This window comes from Motacilla alba, chromosome 4 (genome assembly GCF_015832195.1).
Source record: "Motacilla alba alba isolate MOTALB_02 chromosome 4, Motacilla_alba_V1.0_pri, whole genome shotgun sequence".
NCBI classification, from domain to species: domain Eukaryota; kingdom Metazoa; phylum Chordata; class Aves; order Passeriformes; family Motacillidae; genus Motacilla; species Motacilla alba.
Genome location: NC_052019.1, coordinates 25,577,713 through 25,604,495, shown reverse-complemented (window position 1 = coordinate 25,604,495; position 26,783 = coordinate 25,577,713). Strand labels below are relative to the sequence as shown.

General features: G+C 42.7%; 1 protein-coding gene across 4 annotated transcripts in view; it reads left to right on the top strand.

Moving 5' to 3' along the window:
- The first annotated feature begins 7,645 nt into the window (after positions 1 to 7,645).
- Positions 7,646 to 26,783, top strand: part of TEC (tec protein tyrosine kinase) — a 44,269-nt gene continuing 25,131 nt past the window's right edge. The window contains exons 1-2 of one of the 4 annotated variants that reach the window (XM_038135706.1): positions 7,646 to 7,876; positions 23,201 to 23,382. In XM_038135706.1, coding sequence (XP_037991634.1) covers positions 23,245 to 23,382 — 138 coding nt within the window. In that variant the 5' untranslated portion in view covers positions 7,646 to 7,876; positions 23,201 to 23,244. The other 3 variants (XM_038135707.1, XM_038135705.1, XM_038135704.1) reach the window with 3 other exon arrangements.

The following is a 26,783-nucleotide window of genomic DNA, read 5'->3' as shown; positions in this document are numbered from 1 at the left end:
GGAGTAAGCTATAACCTTCTAAATGCCTTTATTCCTTGGTGGAAAGGCTGAGTCACTTGTTATGAGGGATTGATGGAGGATGGAAAATCAAAAGAATATATGGGACAGATTCAGCCCAAGTGTGGCTGAAGTCAGTGGTGCTCTAGGGCTAAATATGAGCCACACTTAGGCTTTCTCCAGGAGAAGGGAACTGTCTTGGGCTGAGGCATCTTGCCTCCATCACAACCAAACCTGCACATTAGGGCACAGTAGGATGCTGGTGTCTGGTTCAGTAAGACACATTTTGCACTTCCTCTGTTAACAGGTCTGAACCTGTTCCACTGCTGCACAATTCTTTAAGTACAGAAAGCCCTACATAAAAGCTGAGCTATATTCAGACCTCAGAAGATGTGCCAAAATGACAAAAGTCAACCCTTAGTGGAAAGTTCAGAGTAGAGGGAAAATTCAAAGGCCTCTTATTTTTAACTGAGAATGTAGCAGTTTGTCTCAATTTCCCAGCTCAAACAATGTGGCAGGCTGGTGAGAGTGAGACATTTTCTATGGGTTCAGTTCCTGGTATTGTTTGCAAGCCAAATGTGAGGGTAGATAGCAATGTGTCAGCCCACTCACAGTCATGGCACAGGCATCTCCTACTAGTGACAGGCCTGGCTATTATAACAAAGAAACACACGAGGCAAGAGACTGAAAGACTTCTTCCTTTCTCATAAGTATTTTGGCAAGAAAATTTTGAGAAAAACATTAAGGTTTTTCCAAGGAATCTAATTATTATTAAAAAAAAAAGGCTTTTAGTGCTCTTGACAATTGATTTTTTTTTCCCCCAAAGAAATAAGTGATAGCTAAATAGTTCTTTGAAAATATTGCATGACACAGTCCAATGAAGCATAGAGGGGTATTGATTTAGGAAGACTAGGGTTATGGTCTGTTCATATTGCCATATTTCAAAGTGATGAACCATATTGCACTATTTTAACTTGTCTTTCATTAGATGTATAACAAATAGTGTGTGTGCACCCACGCACGTGCATCTGTGTTTGTACACGTGCATACATACACACATGCACCTGTTAAACACCACATTTGCAGACCATGTTGGACTTGAAAAATTGTTAGAATGTTGGACTGTAGCTGCAGGAGGTTGCAAGGAAACAGCAATGAAGTATGAAGTGGAAATTCCCTCCTTATGACACTTGAGGGTCTCTAACTCTTCCTATACTTCAATATTAAGAGCTTTTAGGAACAATGAAGGCAATTTTTTCAGCAAGACCATAGCTTTGGACATGACATTGCGAAGGCTGCAACATTCGTCTTCACTCAGCTTTGTTCACAGCAATGCACATTCACAGGGGTTGAATTAGGAAAAAAAATTATATTTTATGTCCCTACTTTATTTAATCAGTAAATATAACTTTAAAAGTGATCATCAGTTAAATAAAACTTTCTAACATGAAGTTGCAAATTCTTTAATAACAAAACAAATGTTACTTGCTGCAACTGTTTTGAAAGTTTGTAACATTATTGTCTGTCAATGAAGGCTGGAAAATAGGTTTTAGAGTGAGTGTAGGATGTCAAATTCACTCTAAAATAATAGTAAGGTCATGTTTGTGATTATCACAGTGGATTTACTCTGAATTGTCATTACTGGGATGCCAGCCTGATAAGGGCAGAAATTAGGGTCATGTGACAAAATGTTGGACTGCAGGCTGCTGCCATACTACTGATTCAATTTGTTGAAGTGAACTTATATTTTCAACCAGATGCATGTTATATTTTATTTGCAATTGTGTTAGGGAATCCCAAATACACTAAAGCTCCATAAGCAAAACCATAGTCTGACCTACATGTAAATTCAGAATAATTTAGCTAGGAACACATCTACAATAATACCACAATCAGAATCTGACCTTCTCTTGGGGATTTGGTGTGATAGCCTTCTAATCAATGTGGTTCAGCTGTTTCTTATAATTAAATCAGTGTAACATGGTTATATATACAGTGATACAAACCTCTCAGAAAGGGAGATTAAATAGTCTTTTCTCTTGAGAGAGAAAAGTTGTTTGCATTTTTGCTTTGCTTTCTAACCTTACTCAGTCTTACATACTACTTTACATACAAGCTAAAATTACACATTGACAGCTACTTTTCCATAGTATATTCCAGTTTAACAGACCACATCTTGACACAAAATTTCCTTTCAGCATTTTCCCTGTAAATTTGGTGTAACTTCAGTGAAGTCAGATGTGAAATCCCAGTTTTACTGAGCTCAGATTCTGTTCACTGAGCACCCATATTAATTGGTTAAATTTTGCTTTGCCACCTGTATCTAAAGGCTAAACTTGCTTTTGAAATCTAAGAGTTAGCTCTTCAAGCAGACTTACTGTTTCCTTAGCAGTAGCACGTGCTAAACCACATGTGATGCTATCACAGTGTCTGAGGCTGCCCTGCAGTGTCACCTAGACAGAGTTTTTGCCCACATCTCCTGGTAGCTGCATGCTTCAGACAGTCCACACTGACTACGTTAGCTGGTAGGGCAGTAGTTTTCAGATCTAAAGATCCTTGGAGAGTGAATCCACATCCTTGTCTTTTTACATAGTTGTTCTTTGTACCAGGACTGGCAAAGAATTTCAGTGTACTCCTTAGCATTACTGTTCTGACCCTGGATGTCAGGTAAAATGTGCACATAAATAAAAACTCTTTATGTTCTCTTCCATGTAATATATTCATGTTACTTTCCTGTCATGTTATTACATCAGCACATCAAGCCACCACTCAAATCGGGCTGCACTGTGCTGAAGACAGGCCCTGTTTTTATTAACTAACTCTTTTGGTTGTGGCTAGTTGCACTGCAGCAGTGCACCATAGCACAGAGAAAGAGGAAAGAAAGGTTTGACAAATGTCTGTGGTTATATGATTTTACCAAACATTGTGGTCAAGCAGGCCCACCACTTACTAAAGAAATTTCTCAAACTCCTTTGCAAGTTTATGGGTCTGGTAGCTTTAGAGAGGTCTATGGATTTTTTGAAGGCTAATTTACCCTGATACACGCTTCTTTTACCGTTTGTTGATTAAATCAGTAACTATATTCGTGTTCCTTGCAAAGTCTTGTGGGTTTTACTTCTGGCATATCAATAATAATAGTTTGATAATCTATTTCCCCAGTTTCTTTTTCCAACATGGAGTTAGCATTCATTTATGATTCCTGCCTAGACTGTGGATATGAAAACTGCAAAATGTCAGGTGATACAGCTGCGTGCCGAAGGAAAATCTGGCATCAATTGACAACAGTTCACACTGAAAGGATAAAAAGTTATCATGGTGGAAATGACCCTGCATCCCCAAGAAGATTAATCCCAGCTGGACCAGCGAAGGTTATCAACACGGTAGGTCAGGGCCTGCCCCCTCCCAGCCATCCAGCAGTAGCAGCTACCTCCTCCCACTTGGAAACACCAGCTTCCTAGTCCAGAAAGCGAAGTTCCTAGAGGGGACTTTTCAGAGGAGATGGTGATCAAGGAAAGGACAAGTGATACATATAGATAATTGCTGCTCCACAAATCTAGATTATAACCACAGCTTGTGCGTATATCTTTCATGTTGTGCTTGGCAATGTTTATATTGAAAATATTCTATATATTCTATAATGTTCTAAAGCAGTGGGTAAAAACCCAAATTCCCTGTATCCTAGAGTGCTTTCACAACTCCTTGGTATTTTGACTGTACCTTCCTGTTGTGACTACGATTTCTTGTAAATCAAAGAATCATAGAATCATTTAGGTTGTAAAAGACCTCTGAGATCATCAAGTTCAATCTTTGAGCAATCATCACCTTGTCACCTAGACCATGGCATCAAGTGCTCCAAACAGTCATTTCTTGAGCACCTCCAGGGATGGTGACTCCACCTCCTACATGGACAACCGATTCCAGTAACTGACCACTGATATTTTGTCACTGACTTTCAGTGACAAAATTCCTCCTAATGTCCAGCCTGACCCTCCTCTGGCATAACTTGAGGCTACGTCCTCTCATCCTGCCACTTGTTGCCTGGGAGAAAAGACCAATCCCTACCCAACTACAACCTCCTTCTGGGTAGTTGTAGGGAGCAATAAGGTCCGTCCTGAGCCTTCTTCTCCCCAGGATAAACACCCTCAGCAGCCACTCCTCACAGGACTTGTGCTCCATTGCACCACCTTCACCAGCTCCATTGCCCTTCTCTGGACTCACTTCAGGACCTTGATGTCCTTCTTGTAGTGAGGGGCCCGAACCAGACAGGATTTGAGGTGCAGCCTCACCAGTTCAGGGGGACAATCCCTGCCCTGGTCCTGCTGGCCACACTGTTCCTGATACAGGCCAGGATACCACTGGCCTTCTTGGCTACCTGGGCACAGCTGGCTCATGTTCAGCTGCTGCTGACCAGAACCCCCAGGTCCTTTTCTGCTGGGCAGCTTTCCAGACACTCTTCCCCCAGCCTGTACTACTGCAGGGGGTTGTTGTGACCCAGGTGCTGCACCCAGCACTTGGCCTTGTTGAACCTCACACTGCTGGCCTTGGCCCGTTGATCCAGCCTGTCCAGATCCCTCTGCAGAGCCTTCCTGCCCTTCAGCAGATCAACTGCCACCTAGCCTGGTGTCATCCATGAGTTTGCTGAGGGTGCACTTGATTCCCTCACATCCAGCTTACTGATAAAGATATGGAACAGGACTGGGCCCAGTACTGAGCCCTGGCAAACACCACTAAGGACTGCCACTAGCTGGATGTAACACCATTCACTCTCTGGGTCCAGCTGTCCATACAAGTTTTGACAAAATGCACCCATCCAAGCCGTCAGCTGCCTACTTTTCCTGGAGGATGCCGTGGGAGACAGTATCAAAGGCTTTGCTGAAGTCAAGGCAGACTACATCCACAGCCCTTCTCATCCACCTGGTGGGTCACCTGGTCATAAAAGGGAGATCAGGTTGGTCAGGCAGGACCTGCCCTTCCTAAAGCTGTGCCGGCTGGGCCTGATTCCCTGTTTGCCCTGTATGTGCCTTGTGATTGCACTCAGCCTGACATGTTCCACAACCCCATTGGGCAAGTACCTTTCCCTAGGGTGGCATTTGTCTAGAACAGACGCATTTTACCAGACATGACACAGCTGACAGTACCCTGCACCAGTGTCCCAACCTCTTGCTATGTTGATGTGAAGCTTTTGCTTCTTGACACAATGTATGTCTCCTGCATATGTGGCAGCTAGGAAACATCCTCACATTTACTGCAACAAAACACAACCCAGTGGCTGGCATTGAACTGGCATACACCTTCAAGACAACAATATTTACTGCAAGAATAAGTATTTTATGATAGGTCTCTATTACACTCCCCAGTTTAGTTACTTTCAGTGGTACAATGAAATTATCACTCCCAAAATCTCTCAAAACTGGGCCAAAGCTATGGAGAAAGGAAAACCAGCACATTTGCTGATAGGAAAACCAGATAATGAAGAATGACTGCAATTTTTCTCTCATTCACAGGGTTCCCTCTTAAGAGTGTTATCTCTGCCCACAGCAAGTGAGGGAAGAGAAATAAACAAAGAAAATTCTCAGTGATTAAATTGACGGAATACTCTGAGAAATGAAGGGACAAAGAGGAATTGACAGGTCTGTAAAGGAAAAAGAGTCTCTCTGTGATTGAGGGACTGGTAGAGATGCCTCTCTCTCACCAAAAATATTACAGAGTGGCTTTTTGAACCCAAGAGCACACCCAAAAGAACAACAATGGCTTCAAAGAGAGAATGAACCATGAGATGATGAAGGATCAATAGGTGAAAAACTGCTGGAAAAGGTGGTCTATTAAAGTTGCCATCCAGCTTGTGTATGCCTTTCTGTGTTTGGTACTTCACACTACATGTGGGCCTGAAATTTCATAAGTCTCAGTCCTTCCTGAAGTGGAGACTTCTGTCTCAAGACTTTGCCACAAGGACTCTTCACCACTACTCTTTCCTTAGTAGTAGAGCAAAATCCTGAGAAGCAGTGTCACCCTGTAGTTGCTTTGATCCCACCGTCCTGATGATGTCCTTTGTCTGCCATTGTGGTAGAAAAACATGGGAAGGGAACTGAGAACTGCGAAGTCCATAAAGTTTGCAAGCAAGTTTGTGATCCACACATCCACCACAAATGCTCAGTTGGCTGACCAACATCAAAGTAGTTAACTTTAGTTAGTAAACTAAACTAGTTAGTTTAGTTAACTTTAGTAGTTTACTTTTTCTACATCAAAGTAGTAGATCAACAATTGTAAGAAGAACAACTGCATGGCAATGGCCACGTGCTTTGAACCACAGAGATGTGCCTTGCTGTCCCTTTGCTTCTGCTGCAGCTCTGGAGTGAAGCCTCAGGAGTAGCTGCTGCTGGTTAAGTCACAGTGTAGCATAAGACATAATCTAGTTCTCTGTTAGATGCCACTCTAGAGATCAAAAAGGGCACCATATGGGGCAAAGCTATTTCAAGTTCCTCCTTTAAGCAACTGTTTGGTTTTATTGCCCTTTCCCTGTGCCGCAGCAGCAGCAGAGGGGGTGAGGAAAGCTGTAGCTGCTACTGCTTGAAAAATAAAGCAATAGTTGCCTGTTTGCAAAACTGACCACACCAGTGGCAGTGGGTAAAGGTATCTGAATGGATGCCTGAGTGTGTGCTACCACAAATGGGTGGATATGGAGGGAAGGGGGAGTGGTGGCATGGGCTGGTGGTACTAGTCATCATAAAGTGGCTGCAAGGAGACTGCCCATGTATTTAGAACAGAGGCCCCACACACTACGCATTCAGCCCTGTGACTCCCAGGTCTCAGCAGTAGTGTGACAGGCATGGGAGACACAGCCACAGTGCCAAAGTAAGTTGGAGGAAATCCCTCAAGTGAAAACAAAGGCTCTGGAAGTCATTTCCTCTGAGCTGAACAGAAAGACATCTGTGTTGATACAGCTATTACACACTAATCACAACAAAACAATTCTCTTGCAAATAGCATAGACCCTGCTTGCTTTCCTCCAGGCCGACTGAAATGTGAGACATGTATTTCCACTGAACTTTACAAGATCTTTTTCTTTCAATGTGGTTTTTCAGTGACAGTTTCTATAGGTCAGACTGGGCTAAGAGAGGGAAAGGAGGTAAAGAAAAGAGCCTACGTGCCATTTCAGTACAGACCTTGAACTCTGAACAACACAGGCACCTGAGGGACGCAAAAAGCCACTCCAGTTATTCTGGCTGTAGGTTTGGGGTGGCTGGATGTGACTGTTGTGCATGGTTAATTGTGAAGGAAGGCATTGTAACCCCGGGGGCACCGGGACAAGATAGATCTGCGACGGGCATTAAAGAGGAGCAGCCTCGGGATGCACAGCCCACTTGGGATGGGGCAATGGTGTGCCCACCGCCACACCTCGGCCCAGCCCGGAGCCCTGCGAGCGCTCATTCTCACCGTGGTTTGGGAAGAGAAATGCTGTAGTCAAAGCACAGCTTTCACACAATTTACAGCCAGCTGGGACCAAGAACCTCGATTTTGAGGGAGCGTTTGCAACCTGCTCCGAGTTACGTAATTTGCCTTTTTCTTGTACTTCTCGGACAGGATTCCAGGCAGCTCCCGACAGACCTAGTGGGTGTGGGACACCTCAGTTCAGCTTCCCGCGGTGCCGCACCCGCCCCGGGCGCGGAGGGCGCCCAGACAAGCGCGGCCGCCCCGCGCAGCGGCTGCCCCCGCTGCTTCCTCCGCGGGAGGAGGAGGAGGAGGAGGTGGTGCCGCCGCTTTCTCGGGCCGGAGCGAGGCAGCACGGTGCCTCTCTCCCTTCCTCTCTCCCTCCTTCCGCCTCCCTCCACGCCGCCGGCGCCCGGACTCCTTCCGCGGCCGGGACAGCCAGGTCGGGCAGGTAAGGCAAGCCGGGGTGCCGGCCCGCTGAGGGAGCGGGGCGGGCCCGCGCAGCGCGCCGCCGGCCGGGGCTGCCCAGCGCCGGCAGCCGCGGGGAGCTGCCCGGGGGTGCCGGGGCACGGAGCCCTCCCTGCCGCCGCTCCCGAGGGCTGCTGCCTCGCCGTACAGGTGTCACAGCAGCCGTGAGCGGGAGCGGTGACAAAAGCCGGCTTTTAAACCTTTGCTGAAAATTGCTCTAACTGTGTAATATAAAGGGGTTGTGGCCCACGCTGCCAAGTCCATTTGAGAGCCAGCGCTGATGAGTATTTCTTTGTTTATGTGACTTTCTTGTCTGAGTCGTAGTTCCATGCAGCCACTGTGCTTTGCTAAGACTGTTTCACCTCGTCTCAAGGGAAGAATTGCCTTCTGTTGAGCTCAGTTATCCTGATGATTCCTCTTGCTTTCTGTCCCGCATCGGGTTACCCTTTCTTGGCAGTGCATGCTCTTACCTAGCCTTGTGCTGGGGTAGAGCACACCTGCTGCTTGTTCAGTAGGTGACGAGACTCGCCCGGTGCTTTTCCGCAGGCTCCCTTTCTGCACCCTTAAGAGTTGGAACGAATAGTTATTTGAGCTGGAAACGGAACTTTTAGTGCAGGCATGGCCATGAACTCCGTGCTTGAAATGACAGATGCTAGTCTGAAATATTCAGGGTTGTTTTATGAGCCAAATACATGTAGCTTTTATAGATGGAAAAAACTGACTGGAGTAGAAATGCAGGCAAAAAGCGAGTACTTGCTTCTGGAGCATTTGTTTTCATTTTAGAGTATGTGTTTCTGATATTCTGACTGTCTCACCTTTGATAGAAGATGATGTTTTGTTCAGTTTCTCAGAACTCTTCAGAGACTAGAAGATGGGTTATTACTTACTGCTGTCACATAAATGTTTAGAGTATTTTGGGCTATCAGAAAGCACATGCTTTTTTTCCTTCTGGCACACCAGCTGTGCTGCTCAGATCATTTCACCTGTGCAGAGGAGGCCCTTACATGTCCTGGTCTTGGTTGCTGGCTACTGCTCTAGTAGGTGGGGAGGCAGCTCTCAGACAGGGAGTTACTTATAGTCATTTGGTGGTTATGATTTCTAGGGGGACTGCAGCAGGAAAGGGCCCATTTACTATCAGACTCTCCTCTGGTATGCTTTATATTTCTCTGGGGTTTATTTTATGTTTTATTTGTTGTGAAATACATTTTATCATGAAATGGTCACATTTATCTCTGCGCTTAGTTCTTATTGAAAGGGTGCCTTATACATTCCTCTAAATTTCTAAATGAATATTCTAAATGATTGTTTTGAACCAAATGGTTGATTTCTGTGCAAGCTCCCCTGCTGAAACCACTGAAAGTAGAGCAGCGTGATTATGTTTGGCATGTTTTTTGTTTTGATAAGATAATCTCATAGGTGTGCAAATCAAAACCATACTGGCAGTTACACCTCTGTCTTGAAGGAACTCCGGTTATCAACTGCCAGACCTACTTTTATTAGCCCTTCAAAATTTATAGGACTACCACCTTTTTTTTTTAATGTTAATATAGGGTTTTTAAAGTCTTTGAAATATTTTAAAACCATTTACTGTGAGGCAGTTTGAACTATGTCCTAAGTTAAATCACATTTTAATGCTTAGTTGTAAGCATTGTGGATTTGGCATTGTAGTGTATCCATTAGGCTGTCTACAGTAGATAAAAAGAGAGAAAAATAATAGAGCTGATGAAACAATATTAGCTCTATATTTTTTCATCTTGCCCTGAAACAACATTGTATTCAGAAACACCATGATATGTGGTAACCTGTAATGAAGTTAAAATAACTGGAAAGTGGTAAATTTAATAGAATTACTTGGAAGCATCAAGAAAAGTCTTCCCCCCACCAAATACAGGTGCAACTTGTAGATTTGATTACCTCTGTGTTGTGTTAGCTTATAAATGGGATGCCCAAGATAAGGTGCAGAATAGTGTAAGTTTCGTACAAATATTTATACCTCAAATATGCAAAACATTTTCTGTTTCTTAGACAATAGAAGTCTGTGCTGCCTGCTGTCAATGCAAAGGTCATGGAAAACAGTCTTCAGCCTTTGTTAACCATTGATGTCTAAGATGTTTTTCTACTTTTGCTTAGTTTTACGTTTTTCAGTAGCCTATTACCTTTTTGCTGCTGAACCTGGAACTGTTCTTTGAAAAAGGAAGATTTGTGCATGCCAAAGAATCAGTTGTAGCAGTCTACAATGACTCTCCTGCAGAAATAGTATAAGGAACTATAAAAACTGAAAAATAGGGAAACCAGTACTCCAACAGAGTGGAGTACAGGTTGGCACGATGAAGAAAGCCTCAGCTGGTGGACTTTTTGTACTTCTAATTACATATGTGCTCCTGAAGGACATATATAATACATTTTTGTACATATAATACAGTTGTGCTACATATATTTTTATTATTATCTAGATGCATCTATTTGCACAGAATTACTGACACCTTGTCTGGAAAGTGTTGGCAATGGTCAGACAGTTGCTGCACCATGGAAATTAGAGTGATGAAGTTCATTAAATGACCTGCTGATGCCCATAGCTTTTTCCATTATGCAAAATGCAAGGGATAGACTCTCACTACACTGGCTGCATCCTGCTCCTTACTGCAGAGGGATCAGCCCAATTTACCCCAATTCTCCTGGCCAGGACTTCATGCTAGCACTAGGCATTAGAGGTATTACTGATATAATGGGACACAACTCTTCAGGAACCCATTAAATTGTACCAGTGTTTTACCAAATGGTCAGTCAGATCTCAAGAAATGTATTTTTGTTAACGGAGCCATTTACTTCTAGCAGCAAATCACCAATTTGCTCTGCCAGCTCTCAGGCAGAGGACCATTCTGCTCTCCTGCTTCTGGTCTGTTTTTCTAAGTGTATTTTCTAAAGGAAAAAGCACGAGGAAAGAAAAAGTGTGCAAGTGAGGGAAACGAGTGTTTCCATGAGGGTGGACATGTCTGCTCTTTGTCTGGTGTGGCAGAAGAGGAACTGGGGAACTGAGCACTGCCCCGTGGCCATCACGGCACCGGCAGTTCTCAGTCATCCCCTGCCCTGGCTCAGCCCCACGGGCTATGATTCAGAGTCAGGGAAAACCACATGTGAGATAAAACCTTGAAAAATAGATAGGCACCTACGTACCGGTGTGACGATAGTCTCATTGCAGAAGGTGCTTTGTGGGGAGGGGAGCAGGATTTTGCATTTCCTGGGCATGGAGGTGGGATGGAGAGAGAGCTGTTTCTTACAAGTACTGTGAAGCGGCTACTGTGTTCAGATGGGGTCGTGGAATCTTGGGAAGAATTACAGAACTCTCCTGAGAGAAGTCTGACCATCATGGGCAGGGTTTACCTTTCTTAGGAAGAATGACATCTCCTAGAAGTTGTCTTTGGTTTGGACAATACCCAAACATTCAGGAGGAAATGATATTGCTGAAAAGACACCTCTTGGTTGCACGACTGTCCTGTATTCTGGGCAGTTCAGTAAAGCTCCTGTTTAGCATGGTGTGGTCCTGCCTTTTTGTGGTGGGCAGGAGAAGGGTTTTCAGGAACCTGCTGCAGAGAGAGGAGTTGCTCTGGGAGAGTCTGAGCCTGGCCAACAGCGGGTGTACAAGAGCTGTTTCCCATCAGCTGTGGGACTCAGGTTTTGGTGAGGGGAAGGAGAAGTGTTTGGCCATGTTGGCAGGCACAGCTCCTCTGCTGAAGCAAAGCACCAAGCTGCCAATGGGGCTGCTCTCTTTAAGCTCTTCAGGTAAAAATCCTATGCAACATTGAAACAAATGCAGGAAAAAAGAAAAAAAAAGTAGTGTGCTGAGGCATGTGGGACCTGAGTGAAGGCTTTCTTGGCACTCCTGCCTTTTCTTATTTCCATTTCTCTTATCAGCAGATATGTGAATGGGTACCACTTTGCCACACATAGGGTATAACTTTATGTAGGCTCAAGTAGGTCACAGCTGAGTTTCCTGTGAGGAGGGGTTTTGTTCAGCCTTGTGCTTATTACAAGCTGTGATCTGATTAACTTGTAAGATCTAGGCCTTGTTTTCAATTGAATGTAGGGCAGAAAAGCATGGCTTTGGGTAGTAAAGGCAGCAGGAGTCTTCCTTCTGAAAGAGGGTCTGGTTATGACACTGGGACCTTGCCCTTCTAGGGGCACTTCCAGAGTGTGCACTGTACACTAGTCTGGGACAAACTCCTGACCATTTATGTTTATGAAACAAAAAAAAGGCTCTCTTTGTTGGTTTTGGTTTTTTTTCCCTCCACAGGATAGCCATATAACTCACCATCAGACCCAGGTGATATCTGCCCCTTCATTTTAGCTGAACATTGTACATCTGTCCTAGGCAGCCCTGTGAACAAATCTCTTGTCAGATTCACTGTGCTAGCTTACTGGGTAGGTGAGAGAAGTATAATAATTACATTAATATATTCAAGGTTGCTGCTTGTCCTGTGAACTACAGGATGTCCTATATCACAGGGCAAGCTGCATATCCTGGCAGAAGAAAGTGTATGTTTTCCCTGCCTCCCCACCCTTATTCTGAGCATCTCTTCCCAGCTAAAGTTGCAGACCACATCAGTGGTCTCCAGTGCCATGGCAGGAGAAGGGGGGAGACCCTCCCACTTTGAATTGTGTGACCCAGTTCAAGGGATGTGCAAAGTGAGTTGAGCTGAATGGGCCTTTTTCTGTCCCATGGGAGATCCCCATAACTGATATTTTACATATACTTTGGGATCTTTTGAAATTAAAATTTCTACCTAATCTGTATCCAGAAAAGATGCTTAAAATCATGTTTTGTTTTTTTTTTTAACATTAAGAGATCCACCACTCCAGTATTAAGAGTGGCCGGTTCAAAACTGCTATTGCAACTTGAATTCAGCTTGCTTGCACCTAATCTGTCACATGTTTATTTATGTAGCTACATGTGATTTTGCTGTTTCATTCAGACCATGGCTGGCTGGACTGTTTCAGTTTGCTTTGTCATGGTCAGCCATGAGGACCATCTCTTCCTCAGAGCTGCAGGCTGCCAATCAGTCATCCTCAGTGGTCCTTGGATATAGCAGGTTCGGTTGGAAGGAGACATAGTTACAGCTCCTGTGTGTCAGATGAGCTGTGAGGGTCTGTTTTATCAGCAGGGAGTTTGGGAGAATGGCACAATGAAAGGCTGTGGAGTGTGAGAGCAGTGGGAGGAGGGCCATCGCTCTGTGTCAGGGGCTGCAGGCAGCCTCTTTGCCACCACAGCAGCTTTTTCTTCCCACCAAGGCACTCCCTCCAACCATAAAGAGGATTACAGCTTTCTGAGGAAAAAGTAAAAGTCATGGGCAAGCAGCAAAATTCCCTTAATTTGGTTTAGTTACTTTTGTGGATCTCTTAACCTGAAACTAAGTCTGAAAGTCAGTGTGATGCAGGCGGCACTCCTCTGAAAAGCTGAGACCTAACCATAAATCTTACCTCTGCAGTGCCTTAACTTTACTTCTACCTCAATGGTACTGGATTACTACTACTATGGTAGCCCAAGTTGTGATGATGTTTGATTGTTTCTTCAATATCCTTGTGTCTCACCATAGATAAGCAGAGTGGAGTAAGGTACCGTGAAACATAAATGACTGTGTTGCATGATGTCTCAAAGAGTTTGAGCTGAATGCTCTACCTTCAGATCATAAATGTCCTGTGACACCTGACAAGAACAAGTCCAATTCCCTGTTTAACTTGCAACAGCTGAAACACCTCAACACATCGGAGATCTGATATCAAGGAGAGCAGAGATAACAAGCTGCTTTGCTAGACATGCTCACTACCTTGCATTAACCAGAGGAAAGGGAAAACACGAGACCACAGCCATGTGTCAGTTGTGTTTATTTTCAGATTCAGTGAGAAACGTTTCCCCTGAATTAATATTTATATATTGACATGAATGAAGCTGAAGTGCTTTGGTATTCCTTGTTGCTTAGGGTGCACTCTATGTGAAGAAGAAATTCTTCAAGGTCACAGCCTGGCTTTTCAGTCTTGTGTGGGGAGACTTTATTAGCAAGTGGCTGAAATACAAGTAAAAGCAAGGATTTCTTTCACTACTTCCTGTGGGTAGACAGGTGTTCAGCCATGCCCAGGGAAGCAGGTCTACATCATGCAAAGCAGTTTCTTGGGAAGACAAATGCCATAACTCCGGATGTCTCCCTTTCCTCCTTCTTCGCCCCACTTTATATACTGAGGTGATGTCACATGGCCTGGAACATCCCTTTGGTCAGTTTGGGTCGCCTGTCCCAGCTGTGTCTTTTCCTAATTTCCCTTGCATCCCCACTCTCCTTGCCAGTGTGGCAGTACAAAAAGCAGAAAAGGTCCTGGCTCTGTGCAAACACTGCCCAGCAATAACAAAGCCAGCTCTCTATTATCAACACTGTGATCAACACAGTTTCAAAACACAGCCCCATATTAGCCACTGCGAGGAAAGTTAACTCTACCCCAGCCAAAATAAGCACACCTATCCAACATAGCAGGGTAAGAGAGTCTGGAATCACAAGATAAGCACGCTGACCTTGCCAACACCACTGCTTTGCCACGCATGGGAAGGGCAGTACACCATCTCAGCTGAAATGTAAATGGTTGTTCATTTTGTGTTCGATCTCTTGCACTTGTTTTGTAGCAGAGGGGATGTGTCCTAGTGAGAACAACACGGGAAAACGTGACAAATGGAACTTGGATATTTTCTGTTCGCCGCTCACTGCCTTGGGTTTTTCCTGCACAGAAGGCAGTTCTGATCTGTAACTTCAGATATATTCTTTAGATATAGACAAATGTTGCTTTTTCACACCTACTGTGTGTGTATTGTCCCGCCCTGTCAGGTGGGACTGGTCAGTTGCTCAGTAGGTGTGAAAAAGCAACATTTATTGAGCGACCTTATAATACTACTTCAAAATAAAGACTTTGAAGGTAAATACATCCATTAGTTGACATGTGAGATGGGCCCAGTAGTTCATCATCTGAGTCAGCTTCTCAGCTTTGTCTTCAGCGGAAGTTCTCATGTTTGTTGAAGCATTTCTTACTGTGTAGCTTCCAGAGAGTCTAGGACGTGGAGAACAAGTAGTTCTTTAGTAGGTGGAGAACAAGCAGTTGTTTAAGGAAAAAAGATCTTGGAATGTTTGGAAAGAGAAATAACTGAGGAAGTGTTAGTCATTCCCTGTGCATAAAGACAGTCATAATTTTTATGTATTTCAGTATTTTAGTTAGACCATGTCAAAAGTGTCTTGAATACTGAAATAAATTGAGCTTGTTTTTGGTATAACATATCATGTGCTTATCTGAGATTGTATAACATTTGAGAAGACGAGTTCAAATTGTGAAGAAGGTTAATTAAGTTGACTCCTTTATGGTAGTTGAAAAGAATGATACCCTCAGGCACTGTTGACCTCTTTTCTTTTTATATATTTCTTTCCTATAGATTTGATTTGTTTTTCTCATATTTGCAGTTTTGTATACAAAAGCAATTGTCCTACTTGATAGTGAGCTTTAGGATTCCTTAGCAGAACTAGGTTCAACCTCTGATTTAATAGCGCTTTTATTTTTTCCAGCCCTCTAAATCTTCAACTTCCTGGAGAAGTAGGAAAATCTTTTGCACAAGCATCACCCATTTTGTTTGTCAATCTCATCTTTGCCTGTTTCTTTAGAAAGTGGGTGTTACTGTTTCTCTTCCCTTCCTATCAGCAGGGGATTTTTGGAAAAAGGCTGAGGCAACACTCTGCTTTTACTGACTGTCCAGCCAGTGGGGTAGTAGTGGAGTAGCTTTGTCTATGTAGACGTGAAGCATATACACTCTGCTCTTCAGGTGCTTCTGCTCCTCCAAACCAGTGCCATGCCAGTTTGCAGTTAGTTCTTCCATGTCCCCCTCTAAGCTTATTTTGGAAACACTTGCCAGAATAAAGCAGGTTGTTTCCTTTCAAAGGTACATAAACATGTAAAAGGAACCAGTACACCACATGCTCTTCCCAGTTCAGAACCTGTCCTTCCCTTCCTGTTCTTACTTTATCTTTTACCTTTCCTCTGTCAGGTGAGGGTCAGTTATATTTGTGCAGGTAAACCAAGCCAATATTCTTCACCAGACCTTTGTGCTGCACAAGTGAATTAAGCAAATCTCTTTATGCTCTGCCTTATGTTGCCAGCTACAGTCAAACCCCTTGCAGCATCCTGAAGTTCTGGTGGTGGTACCATAGAGGGCAAAACCTGCTGGATTGCAACAGAAAATTGTTTGCCATTTTCACTTTGCTTTGTACATGGTATTTAGAATAAAAATAAACATGAGCTATGAAGCCTGGACCTGGGAAAATCTGCTGTCTCCCTTTTAAGGGTTAATATCAAATACTGAAGTTTCAAAGTCTTTTTTTTGTGCCTTGCTTTCCCATGTCCCAAACCAATATTCAGCTTTATTGTCTTACAGCAGAGAACATTACAAATGACAGAGGATTTTGGTCTGAATAAACTGAAGGCAAAATAGTCAATGCAAGATTATAAATATTGCAAAGTTTTTGTGTGGGGAAAACTAAGAAAACTACAAATACTCAGCTCTAGAGGAGTGAATAAAAATACAAGAAATTGATGAGGATAGTGAAAATTGATCAGTCCATCTTTTGTATGGCATCTCATAGTGCTGCTAACTCAAACTTGGTACTAAATAATTTCAAATAAAAATGCTCAAGTCAACGTATATCCTTCATCATGGATTGTAATAATGTAATTTTTGTTTCATAAATTTCCTGAATAATTTAGTTGTGAAGAAGGTGCCCTCTAAAGCTGTGAAAGGATAACTTAGTAACTGGAGTGTTTGGCTTGCAGGCAATCCCAGTAAGGAGCAACAGCTGAGTTTATAAATCATTTGGAGACATATACATGCCTGTTCTATAAATCCTCATTGTAAGGGGAAAATAAACCTTTTGGTCCTCTTACCGTTTTTCCTGAGCTCTTCTGTGTACTCTCTGGGTGCTGATCCTCCAGTTTGGTATGATAAACCACCTCAAGGCCAACTGACCCAAACAGGGGCCATCACTTCCCATCATTGTTTGCTTTGCTTACCCCAACTACCTAAGTTAGAATGCCAAAGAGAAACAAATTATGTATTTTGTAAAATGTAGTGAGCCTGTTTCCAAGAAATTTTGGAAAGCTGGTTCTGATTGTGATAAAATGCTCTTTCTGTGTATGAACATTTCAGCTGAATAAAGGATATTTTGCAGTATCACATGGTCTCAGAATCTCCAGTCAGAGTTGTCACCCCTTAGCCTGTTTTCTTTTAAACCTAAATTTCATGCAGGCAAATATGAATTTTATTTTCTCAGGGTTTGATTGTGTATATAAAATTAGCCATTTATTGTTTGGCTGATTTTCGAAGAGAAACAAAGCTTTTGCAAACCTTTGGCTATAATTTTGAAATCTCTTAGAAAGTAGTCCCCCCAAATTTCATTTCTCACAGTTAAAAAAAAGCAACAAACTTGCATATGATGGAAGTAGTTTCTGAGAGCCTGCTGTTAAAAAAAAAGACAAAAAAAGTAAATCTAAATATTTCCTAATGTTTTTTACTTCTCCTTTTTATGGATATGTTACATTTTGTATATTATTACAGTATTTTCCCCTGAACTTGAATTTTTAAATCCTTCCAGATTTTTGCAAAATAATTTTATTTTTTAAGATATAAAGTATATTTGTTTTCTATTTGCATTTCTGTGAAATTTACCTTTTCAACAGGGATTAATAACAGGTTTTATTATTAATATTATTAATTATTTATTATTAATATATATTTTTATTAATCACAGTATTTTATTTTTTTTAGTTGGAATTTGCAACCTTAGATGTGGGACAAAAAGGCAATACAAGAGTATATTTTGCAACCCTTGCTTCCACTGAGTTGTAATTATTCAAATAAACCTGTACTGGATACTAATATAAATGTTCACATGTAACTCAGTTCATGGTTTCACGGTAAAGCAACAGAAGCTCCAGCAGAAAAAACAGGGTAAGGAATTCTCCTTTCCCTGTTCCTTCTCCTTGTTCCTGCTCTCTACCCAGAGGAGCTCTGTGCTGCCTGTTGATTGCCCCACTGCAGACGTTTGCAGAGACACAGTATGAGCTTGGTCAACAAACTGATCTGAACTAATTAAAATGAAGGAGGAAAAGTATTCTGAAACTTACAGATGTGAGGAGGGATTACAAGGTACCAATTGGGTTTTTAAAATCAACATTTTTATTGATACTTTCAAAAATTGCAGTGAATATTCTATAATTTTTTTTTTTTTTTAGTCTACTGCCCTAGGAGGTACCTTTTTAATGTTAAGTATCCAGATCTGGAGTTGACACGGGTTTGGATTGATGTGTCCCAAATCTGAAAAAAAGCAGATGTGCATGATGCATGAAATCCAAGTCAGAAAGCTGAGTATTTATTAGTTAGAGGGATTGTCTGCCTTGATTGCCCATCAACGTAACATTAAGACTTTGCTCTGAAGGACACAAATTCCTAGGGACATTTTACCATCACTAAGGAGGTGTTGAAACTCAGAAAACAGTTCCACCTTGCTTTCATTTTTCTTTTCTGCTACAAATATTTCCTCTTAGTCTTCCTTTTGTATCATTGTGATAAGTATGTTTTTCAGAATGTGTTTTTTTCTTGTGAACCCCTCCATGACTATGTGTGGTGCAAAGATTGTGCCTTAAAAAGTGACAATTACTTGTTACATTTGGCTGAGAGAAGCCCTGATCAGACTGGATGCACTCTCTCTTTGCTTGGTAGGATTTGCACTGGGAGTTTCATACATTTTTTTTCAACTTTTTGAATGTTAAAGGTGCTTACAGTCCAGCTGTGGATCACAGTGACTAATTGTTTCAATAAACAGACACAATGTGGGAGCTGGGAGTGGGAACCAGAAGATATGTGGGGTTGGTAGTGTTGCAACACCTGAGCTTACCACATCACTTAGTGGCTCAGTTTTCCCCAGTGAAAACTGGGAAAGGTGGCATGCATGAGGAGCTCTGTGTACCAGTGAAAATATACCTTGTGCATTTGGACCAATATTGACTTAGAAGGCTTCTCTGAACAGTTGTTTTCATTTGTTTTGAGGAGGTGTATGGTGACTTCATGGCTGTACAGATTAATACTTGTACAATGGGAAGATGGGAAACACGAGCTGATGCAGATATTTTGATACTTAAAGCTGAGGATGTTCTCCCACCCTGAGAAAAGCTGAGAATCTGGAACTCCTTCTGATTTCTGTCATAGTTGAGTCTTCAGCATCTCTGCAAATTAGATTGTCTTTGTTATTGTGTAACTACAGTTGGCAGGGAACAGGGCAATTCCTTGGCACCAGTCATACTGTGAAAAGTTTATATTGGGTGTCAGCCTGAAACTCCCACAGTTGTTTATAACAAGATAACAATGTGTCATGCGAACAGCTTCATGTTCTGAGGGATGGTCTGGGAACAAAGGAGTGTTTGGGGGGCAGTGGGGGCTGGGAAAATGTGCAGAAAATGTCTAAAACTGAAACGAAGAAAAGTAGTGCTATATGGGTTTGTTAAGAGGTAAGTGTGGCTGTTACAGGGGCTTCTTAATGGAGTATTGCTATTCTGAAAAAGAACTTTCAGAATAATAGGTGAGGGCTCAGTTATCCTGAGACAAACAGAAATGTATCTAGAGCCATTGACTTGGAAATAACCCCAAATAAGGCAGGTTTCTCTGACCAAATGCAGATCCAAAGGCTGATCTTGTGACCTGGGAAACTGGTTCTAATCTGCTGAAATCTTCATAGCAGAGATAATTCAGTGTAGCAACCAAGTGCAGACACTTACTGATGTTTTTATTTTTTAACCCCGATTTTGTCAAAAGGATTATTTTTTTGATTCTTGTGTCATGTTAATGTAACCTGGTAGAGAAATGAAATAAATTAGCATTATCAGTATTGAGATTTGAAATCATAGTTAACTTTGAATCCTTCTTGTGCTCTCTAATGCAGCACTCTAGGGATCTAGAGATAAGATGGATAATAATTATGTTTTTCTTAAATACAAACAGAGAACTTTTACTACTGAGAACAGTAGAATTGTTTGAGTGGGAGAGCCTGTGATGGGAACCCTTGAAAGTTTTGTGTGCATTAAGCTGGTCTGAAAGTTAATACTGACTTTTAATTTTTTGGACAATGTTTATATTTTCAGTTTATGGTAGTATTCTTCCTTCTGCAATTACCTTAAGACTGCCAATTTATTTTTAGAAGGGCAATAAATCAGAATTGGTCAGCTTTAGTAGTTAAATAACATATCCAAGACAATTACTGATTAAAAAAGGTTTGCCTTTTCCCCAGAATGCAATATGACAGATTATCAACAAAATGTATGTGTATGCATTTCAGAAGAAGAGAAATAACAAAAAGTAGATTATTCATAATCATCACCATTTGCAGTCCAATCATCATCTTTCACTTGTGCATCCTAGCCTAGTCTTATTTTGTAGTTCCATTTAAACCACTGAATATTTTATTTAACATATAGAGGTATTCCTAGGAAAGAAAAGGATATTTTAAAGCTGTTAACAACTACTTCCAGCTGTTGAGACAGCAGCAGTATGGACTATGAGAGCTCAGCTGGTCAAACCAGGGAGTGAAAAGTTGTATCAACACTAGACTGGAAGGCAAAGCGTGTCATTTTATGTACTGTGACAGCCATTAGTTGCTCAGAAAATGAGACACTACAGTGAGTTTGTTTACATTTGATTTTATTAAAAATTGTATTATGTAAGGCAATGTTGTGAGGAGGTTTGTGGTTTTTCAAGATTCTCTGCCACAATTTTGTGAAATGTACTGTTTTGTCCATGCTGAAGTTGTGTTGCCTGCAGAGAAAAGTGTGCATGGCATTTCCCCAGTGAATTCTGAAATACTCTAAGTAGCAAATAGGTGCATAAAGTAAGCCCTGCGAAGAATGAATTATTTTTTTTGTTTTACTCTAGGGCTTTGGTTTGGGTTATCCCCCCACCCCCTCCAAACAGCTGAGAGATTGTTCACAGTCTCTGGTGCTTCAGCAGATGCTGCTGTTCCTTCTTCAAGCCATGGCTTCAGGTCCAGCCGTGCTGCTCTAGCCTGAGTTGCTCTCCAGGTCTGTGCCTGCAACTTCTCCTGGCTTTGGAGCACAGCTTCAGGCAGGGAGGGCCCACGTGGTGCTATGGGCAGGGCTGGCAGAAAGTGAGCTAGGCAAAAGGGAGTGGAACAGCTTCTCCACAACCTCTCCCACACCTTTCATTCCTGCCTCCGTGCCACTTCATTTAATGTGTCTGTGCAGGCAGCTGCCTGTGCTGCATGATGAAATCCGGGTTGGATCCCTTCCCTAACCTGCTTCCCAGCCTGGCAGAAGGAACACCTGCAGGCAGGGTGGCATGGCAGGACAGTGGTGAGCTGATGAGGGAGGAGGTCAGCTGTGCCTAAGCTGCCATCATGGTGAAGAACAGAGAGATTGCCTACAGCAGGACCCTGGAGCCAGATTGGCAAACAAAGCAGCTGTGGGTGCATTGGTTTTTATGTACTCCTAAGTTTGTCCTACTGGTATCAGTCATGGTGTAGAACTTAAAGCAGCTTGACATTACTGAATGACCAAAACTGTCTGAATTCAATTGCTTGATTTTGATAGTCAGCATGAAGTCTTTCTAAACGTAAGTTGGAAGGCATACGCTTAGCTGTTTCTGAAAAACAAGCTTAAGTTCTTTGTTCTCAAACTGACATCTTCTAAACAACCATTTGTGTCTGAAAATTGTCATTAATAAAATTGGGATAAATTTTCAAAAATACTTCTACTGATCCATCTTAAGTTCAAAGGGTTGTAGTAAATGGGATTTCATCAGGCGGATGACTGGTCACTAGTGGAATTCTCCGGGGCTTCATTTTAGGCCCAGCATTCTTCAACATCCTCATAAATAGCTTGAATGCAGGACTGAAAGAATATTAAATGAATTTTCCAAAAATACTAAATTGGGAGTAGCTGTTGACTGCCTTAAGGGCAGAAAGAGGCCCTGCAGAGAGCCCTTGACAAATTAGAGAGGTGGGCAATCACCAACCTTTTGAAGTTTAACAAGAAGACATTGGGGATTCTGCACCTGGCATGGGGCAGCCCTGGTTGTGTGTAAAGACTGGGGAATGAGAGGCTGGAAAGCAGCACCATGGAAAGAGACCTGCTAGTCATGGTTGATGGCAAACTGACTGAGTCAGCAGTGCCCTGACAGCCGGGAGGGCCACCCATGTCCTGGGGTGCATCAGTCACAGCATCACCAGCCAGGCAAGGGGGGGGATTGCCCTGCTCTGCTCTGCTCTGGGGAAGCCTCACCTTGAATATTGCATGCAGTTTTGGGTGCCACAATCTAAGAAAGACATTAAGCCATTCAGGAGCATCCAAAGGAGAGCAGCAAGGATGGTGAAGGGTCTAGAGGGGAATCCATATGAAGAATGTCTGAGGACACTTGGTCTATTCAGTCTGCAGGAGACTGAGGGGACACTTCATTGCAGTTACAACTTCTTTGGGAGGGGAGGAGAAGGGGCAGACACTGATCTCTTCTCTCTTGTGACCAGTGACAGGACCCAAAGGAATGTCCTGAAGTTGTGTCAGGAGAGGTTTAGGTTGGCTATTAGAAAAAGACTCTTCACTTAGAAGATGGTTTGGCACTGGAACAGGCTTCCCAGAGGAGTGATCACAGCACCAAGTCAGACAGTTGAAGGAGCTGGAGTTGGACAATGCTCTCAGATAAATGGTGGGATGCTTGGGGCTGTCCTGTTCTGGGCCAGGAGTTTGACTTCCATGATCCTTGTAGGTCTTTTCCATGCAGGATATTCTATGATTCTATGATCTTCAATTTTGTATATAGAGCTCTTTTGCAAATGACATTTATACATGCACAGACCTTAGCAATTAAAACTTCTGTACAGGTTAGAAACTTCTGTACAGGTTTGTGGTGAAGAGCAGTTGTACACTGCTGCTTGCCTGGAGCACATTTCAGACTTCTCACCCACTTTCTCTGTGACATAGGCTGCAGTGTACCTTATTTCATCCCAGTCACGTACAGCTTTTGGCTTCCTGGGAATGTGCCAGTGCAGCTCTCAGCTGAGCAAAGCCTGAACTTTTTAGTCTAATAATTAACTTTTGTAAACTTCCATGTGAGCTCCAGCTTTCTGTATATTCAGGCAGTTTCGTTTATAAGTAGAAGCTTGTTTTGTTACAGAAGTCTCCAATTCTGTGATCCTCCAAAGATCTGGTAATGTTTTATTCCTCATCTTCACAGGAACTGATGTTCAATGGCTAGAAGAGAGCTGACAAGTGGCTGAAATGAATACGACTACTATCCTACAAGAGATTTTGATTAAAAGATCACAGCAGAAGAAGAGGACTTCTCCCTTAAACTACAAAGAGAGGCTTTTTGTACTTACAAAGTCTATGCTAACATACTACGAAGGTCGACCAGAGGTAGGAGACACAGATTGCCTTTGTTCCTTTCTGCTTTTGTACCATACTGGCTTTTTTTCCTGCTGTAGGTCATACTATCAAGAGCTGATCGGGGAAATGGTCATAAGTGGCCATGAATGCGAGCTGGCATTTCTCTTATTTATGATGCAAGTTGACAGAGCTGTAGATAACTTACCTGGTAGTCACTGTGAATTGGTTCTCAATAGGAGAAGTAGTGTATAGCCAGGATGGCAGGAATGACATAGAATTTAGAGGTGGTCATCAAAGCTGATTTCTTTCTCTCTCCAGAGAGATGAAAGATCATTGCTATGATGAATTGGGGAAAAGGTAGAAAAAGTTGCAATTGCAGTTTCTTGTAGCTGTGTGTACTGTGAAGGCCATTACATTCACATCTGGCAATTAACTGCATTTGAACAGGAGAAAGATCATTTGATAGGAGCAGTGCATTGCAGACCAAGTTCAGCAGAGAGAGGATCCATTAGAGTGGATCATGCAACCTGGTGATGGAAATGAAGCTGGAAGCAGTTTATCTTTGACCATACAAGCAACTCATCCCAACTACCACTTTCTGTGTAAATTCAGTTACTCAGAAAATCATTAATGTAAACTATGCAAATCCTCAGACCAGCAGTTTTTCAAAAAATCTTCAGACTCAGTTTCATCAAGGTCACCTGCCCCCAGAGTGCCCTGTCATATCCTCAGTGCTGGGGGTGAGATTTTCCACTTAAGTGAGGCTACTTTCCATGTTTGTCACAATGCTGAAGAGGATTAAAATGACTACAGTAGCTTGTGAAACATGTTGTATACTTTGGGAAGCCATTTAACAAATAAAGCTTAATGGAGGGAACCCTGCAACCTCTTGTCTTGGCTGTCTTACCTCTGATAAAAGAAGAGGGTAGAGGAGAGCTAAGGCATGCTAAGCATGTTTCTCTGCCAGATGTCATGGTTGCACCAAAACTGAGCTCACTTACCATGCTACAAGATGCTCACAGCACTTTGTTCTCTAAAAGTAGCTTGGACTCAGTCAGGGATTAAGAACAAGATCACAGCCTGAGGTTGGAGGGGGCCTCTGGAGGCTATCTGAGCCAAGCCCCCTACTCAAGTAGGGCCACACAGAGCTGGTTGCCAAGAGCCAGCTGGCTGTCAAATATTTCAGTCCAGTTGGCTTTTGAGTATCTCCCTTGATGGAGTCTTCACAGCCTTGCTTGGCAACCTGTGTTAGGGCACAGTCACCCTCACAGTAAAAAAAGACCAGCATTGTTTCCTGGTGTTCAGATGGAGCCTCTTGTATTTCAGTGTGTGCCCACTGCCTCTGGCCCTGTCACTGGACACTGCTGGCAGTAGCCCAGCTCTGTCCTCTTTGCATACTCCTGTCAGGCATTTTATGTCCCCATTTTATGATGGCAGAGTGTACCAGTCACTCCTATTTTGGTGACTCTGGCCTCCTCCTAGAGAATAAAGAAGTGGGGGCTAAGAAGCCCTCTGAAATATGTCTTGCCTGCTTATCCCATGTCTTACATTCCGATCAAATAGAAATGTGACAAACAGGTTTTGCAGGTCTAGTTGTCACCCTTTAAGAAGTTATCATTTCCAGCTTCTCCTCTTCCAGTCTTCCCCTTCCAGTTTTCCCTTTGCCCTGCAGGTTAATGTCCTCTGGCTAAAATGCTTTTCCAGGAGACTGACTTGTGGAACTTGTGGACTTGTGGAACTCTCTGAGAGGGGGTTTAAACTGTCAGTTTTATTTGCAGTGAGACTGAACAGGGCAGCCCATAGTGCCCTCGGTGGAGGATGCAGTAACTTTAAAAATTTCTGCCTAAGGTATCTTAGGTATTATCTTATCTAAGGTATTTTCAGCCCAGTTGGGCTGAAAATATACATTATGCCTGTGCTATGCCATCAGTTTGCTGCTGAAAAAGGCCATTTTATCCCTGTCCTAGCCTTTCTAGACTCCCCCACTCGCTTGAATTCATTCTGGTCCTTCTTGGAATCCATATTGTTCTGAAAAAAAATTGCTAATCATGGAATCATAGAATGGCCTGGGTCAGGAGGGGCCTTGAAGTTCATCTAGTTCAAACCCCTCTGACCCTGGCCAGAGTTACTTTCCACTAGCCCAGATTTCTCAGAACTCTATCCAACCTGGCCTAGAGCACTTCTAGGGATGGGGCGTCCACCACCTCTCTGGGCAGCCTGTTCCAGTGCCTCACCACCCTCACAGTAAACAATCATTTCCACAAATCTGATCTAAACCTACTCTTAGTTGGAAGCCATTCCCCATTGTCCTGTCACTACATGCCCTTGGAAACAGTTTCTCTCCTGCTTGTCATCTCCCTTCGGGTGCTGGGAGGCCACAATTAGGTCAGCAGAAAGCTATTTGATCTGGTTTTATTTTTGCTGGATTAGTATTCTGCTGGGTTAGCACGCTGCATGAGCTGGGTGCAGGACCTAACAAGTGTCAGAGGCCGTGCCAGGTGGTGGAGGAGAACAGGATGCTCCGACTGTTGACATCAGCAGGTTGTTAGACTAGCTCAGCCATAATGCATTACTTTCCAGCCTCAAACCATTTTCATTTTCACCGTTCCTCTCATTTTAGATTCTTTTAAACATTAATCAGCATTTTATTTCATTAACAGTGTTGTCTGAAAATAGTGAGCTCTGATCTTAAAGGGGCGTACTGAATGTTTTTGTCTCTTTAAAAAACACAACTGTAAGGCTAAGATCTCTGTGGCACAGTTATTTCTTAATGTCTCTGTACAACTTAAATGGCAAAGATGTTTGTGGGTTTAATTATTTGTTTGGTTATTGTTTGGGTTTTTTAAAGCCGATTGTGGTGGCTATAAATATGTAAGCTGCATATTCTGGCTGAGGTAATTTATATGAAGGGAAAAAAGTTATTAGCCATCAAGATAATTCTGCCTCCTCTGAATAACTGGAGGCTTATTGCTGAAATAAATGTGACTACTGTGTATGCTGGTTGAATTTAAAGACATGACAGATGAAAGGATAGGTACAGACTGATTTAATTTTGGGCTTGGAAGTATTCAAAGTCCAGATTGGTAAGATAAGCATGGAAATCCCAAGCCAAGAGGATCTCACACCCTCATTTTAATCCCATTACTGCAGTGGTAGCAGTCTGCCAAGTCTGCTCCTCTAGGCAAGTGTGCAAGTCCCAGTCTGATTGTTGGCCAATCTGAAGTATTTTCTTGTTTTCTTCTATTTTAACTATTATGAAAGTTCAGTAGAGAGGGTTCAAGAAAAAAGCCCGGGGTTTGTGGGCACGTGGATAATCATACCACTTCTTTTTTAAAACAAAACTGAAGTAAATCTCGTTAACCAGATTAGTCAATACTCAAAGCGTGGGCAGGTTGGGATTATTAATAAAGTGACAGAATTAGACATTTTGT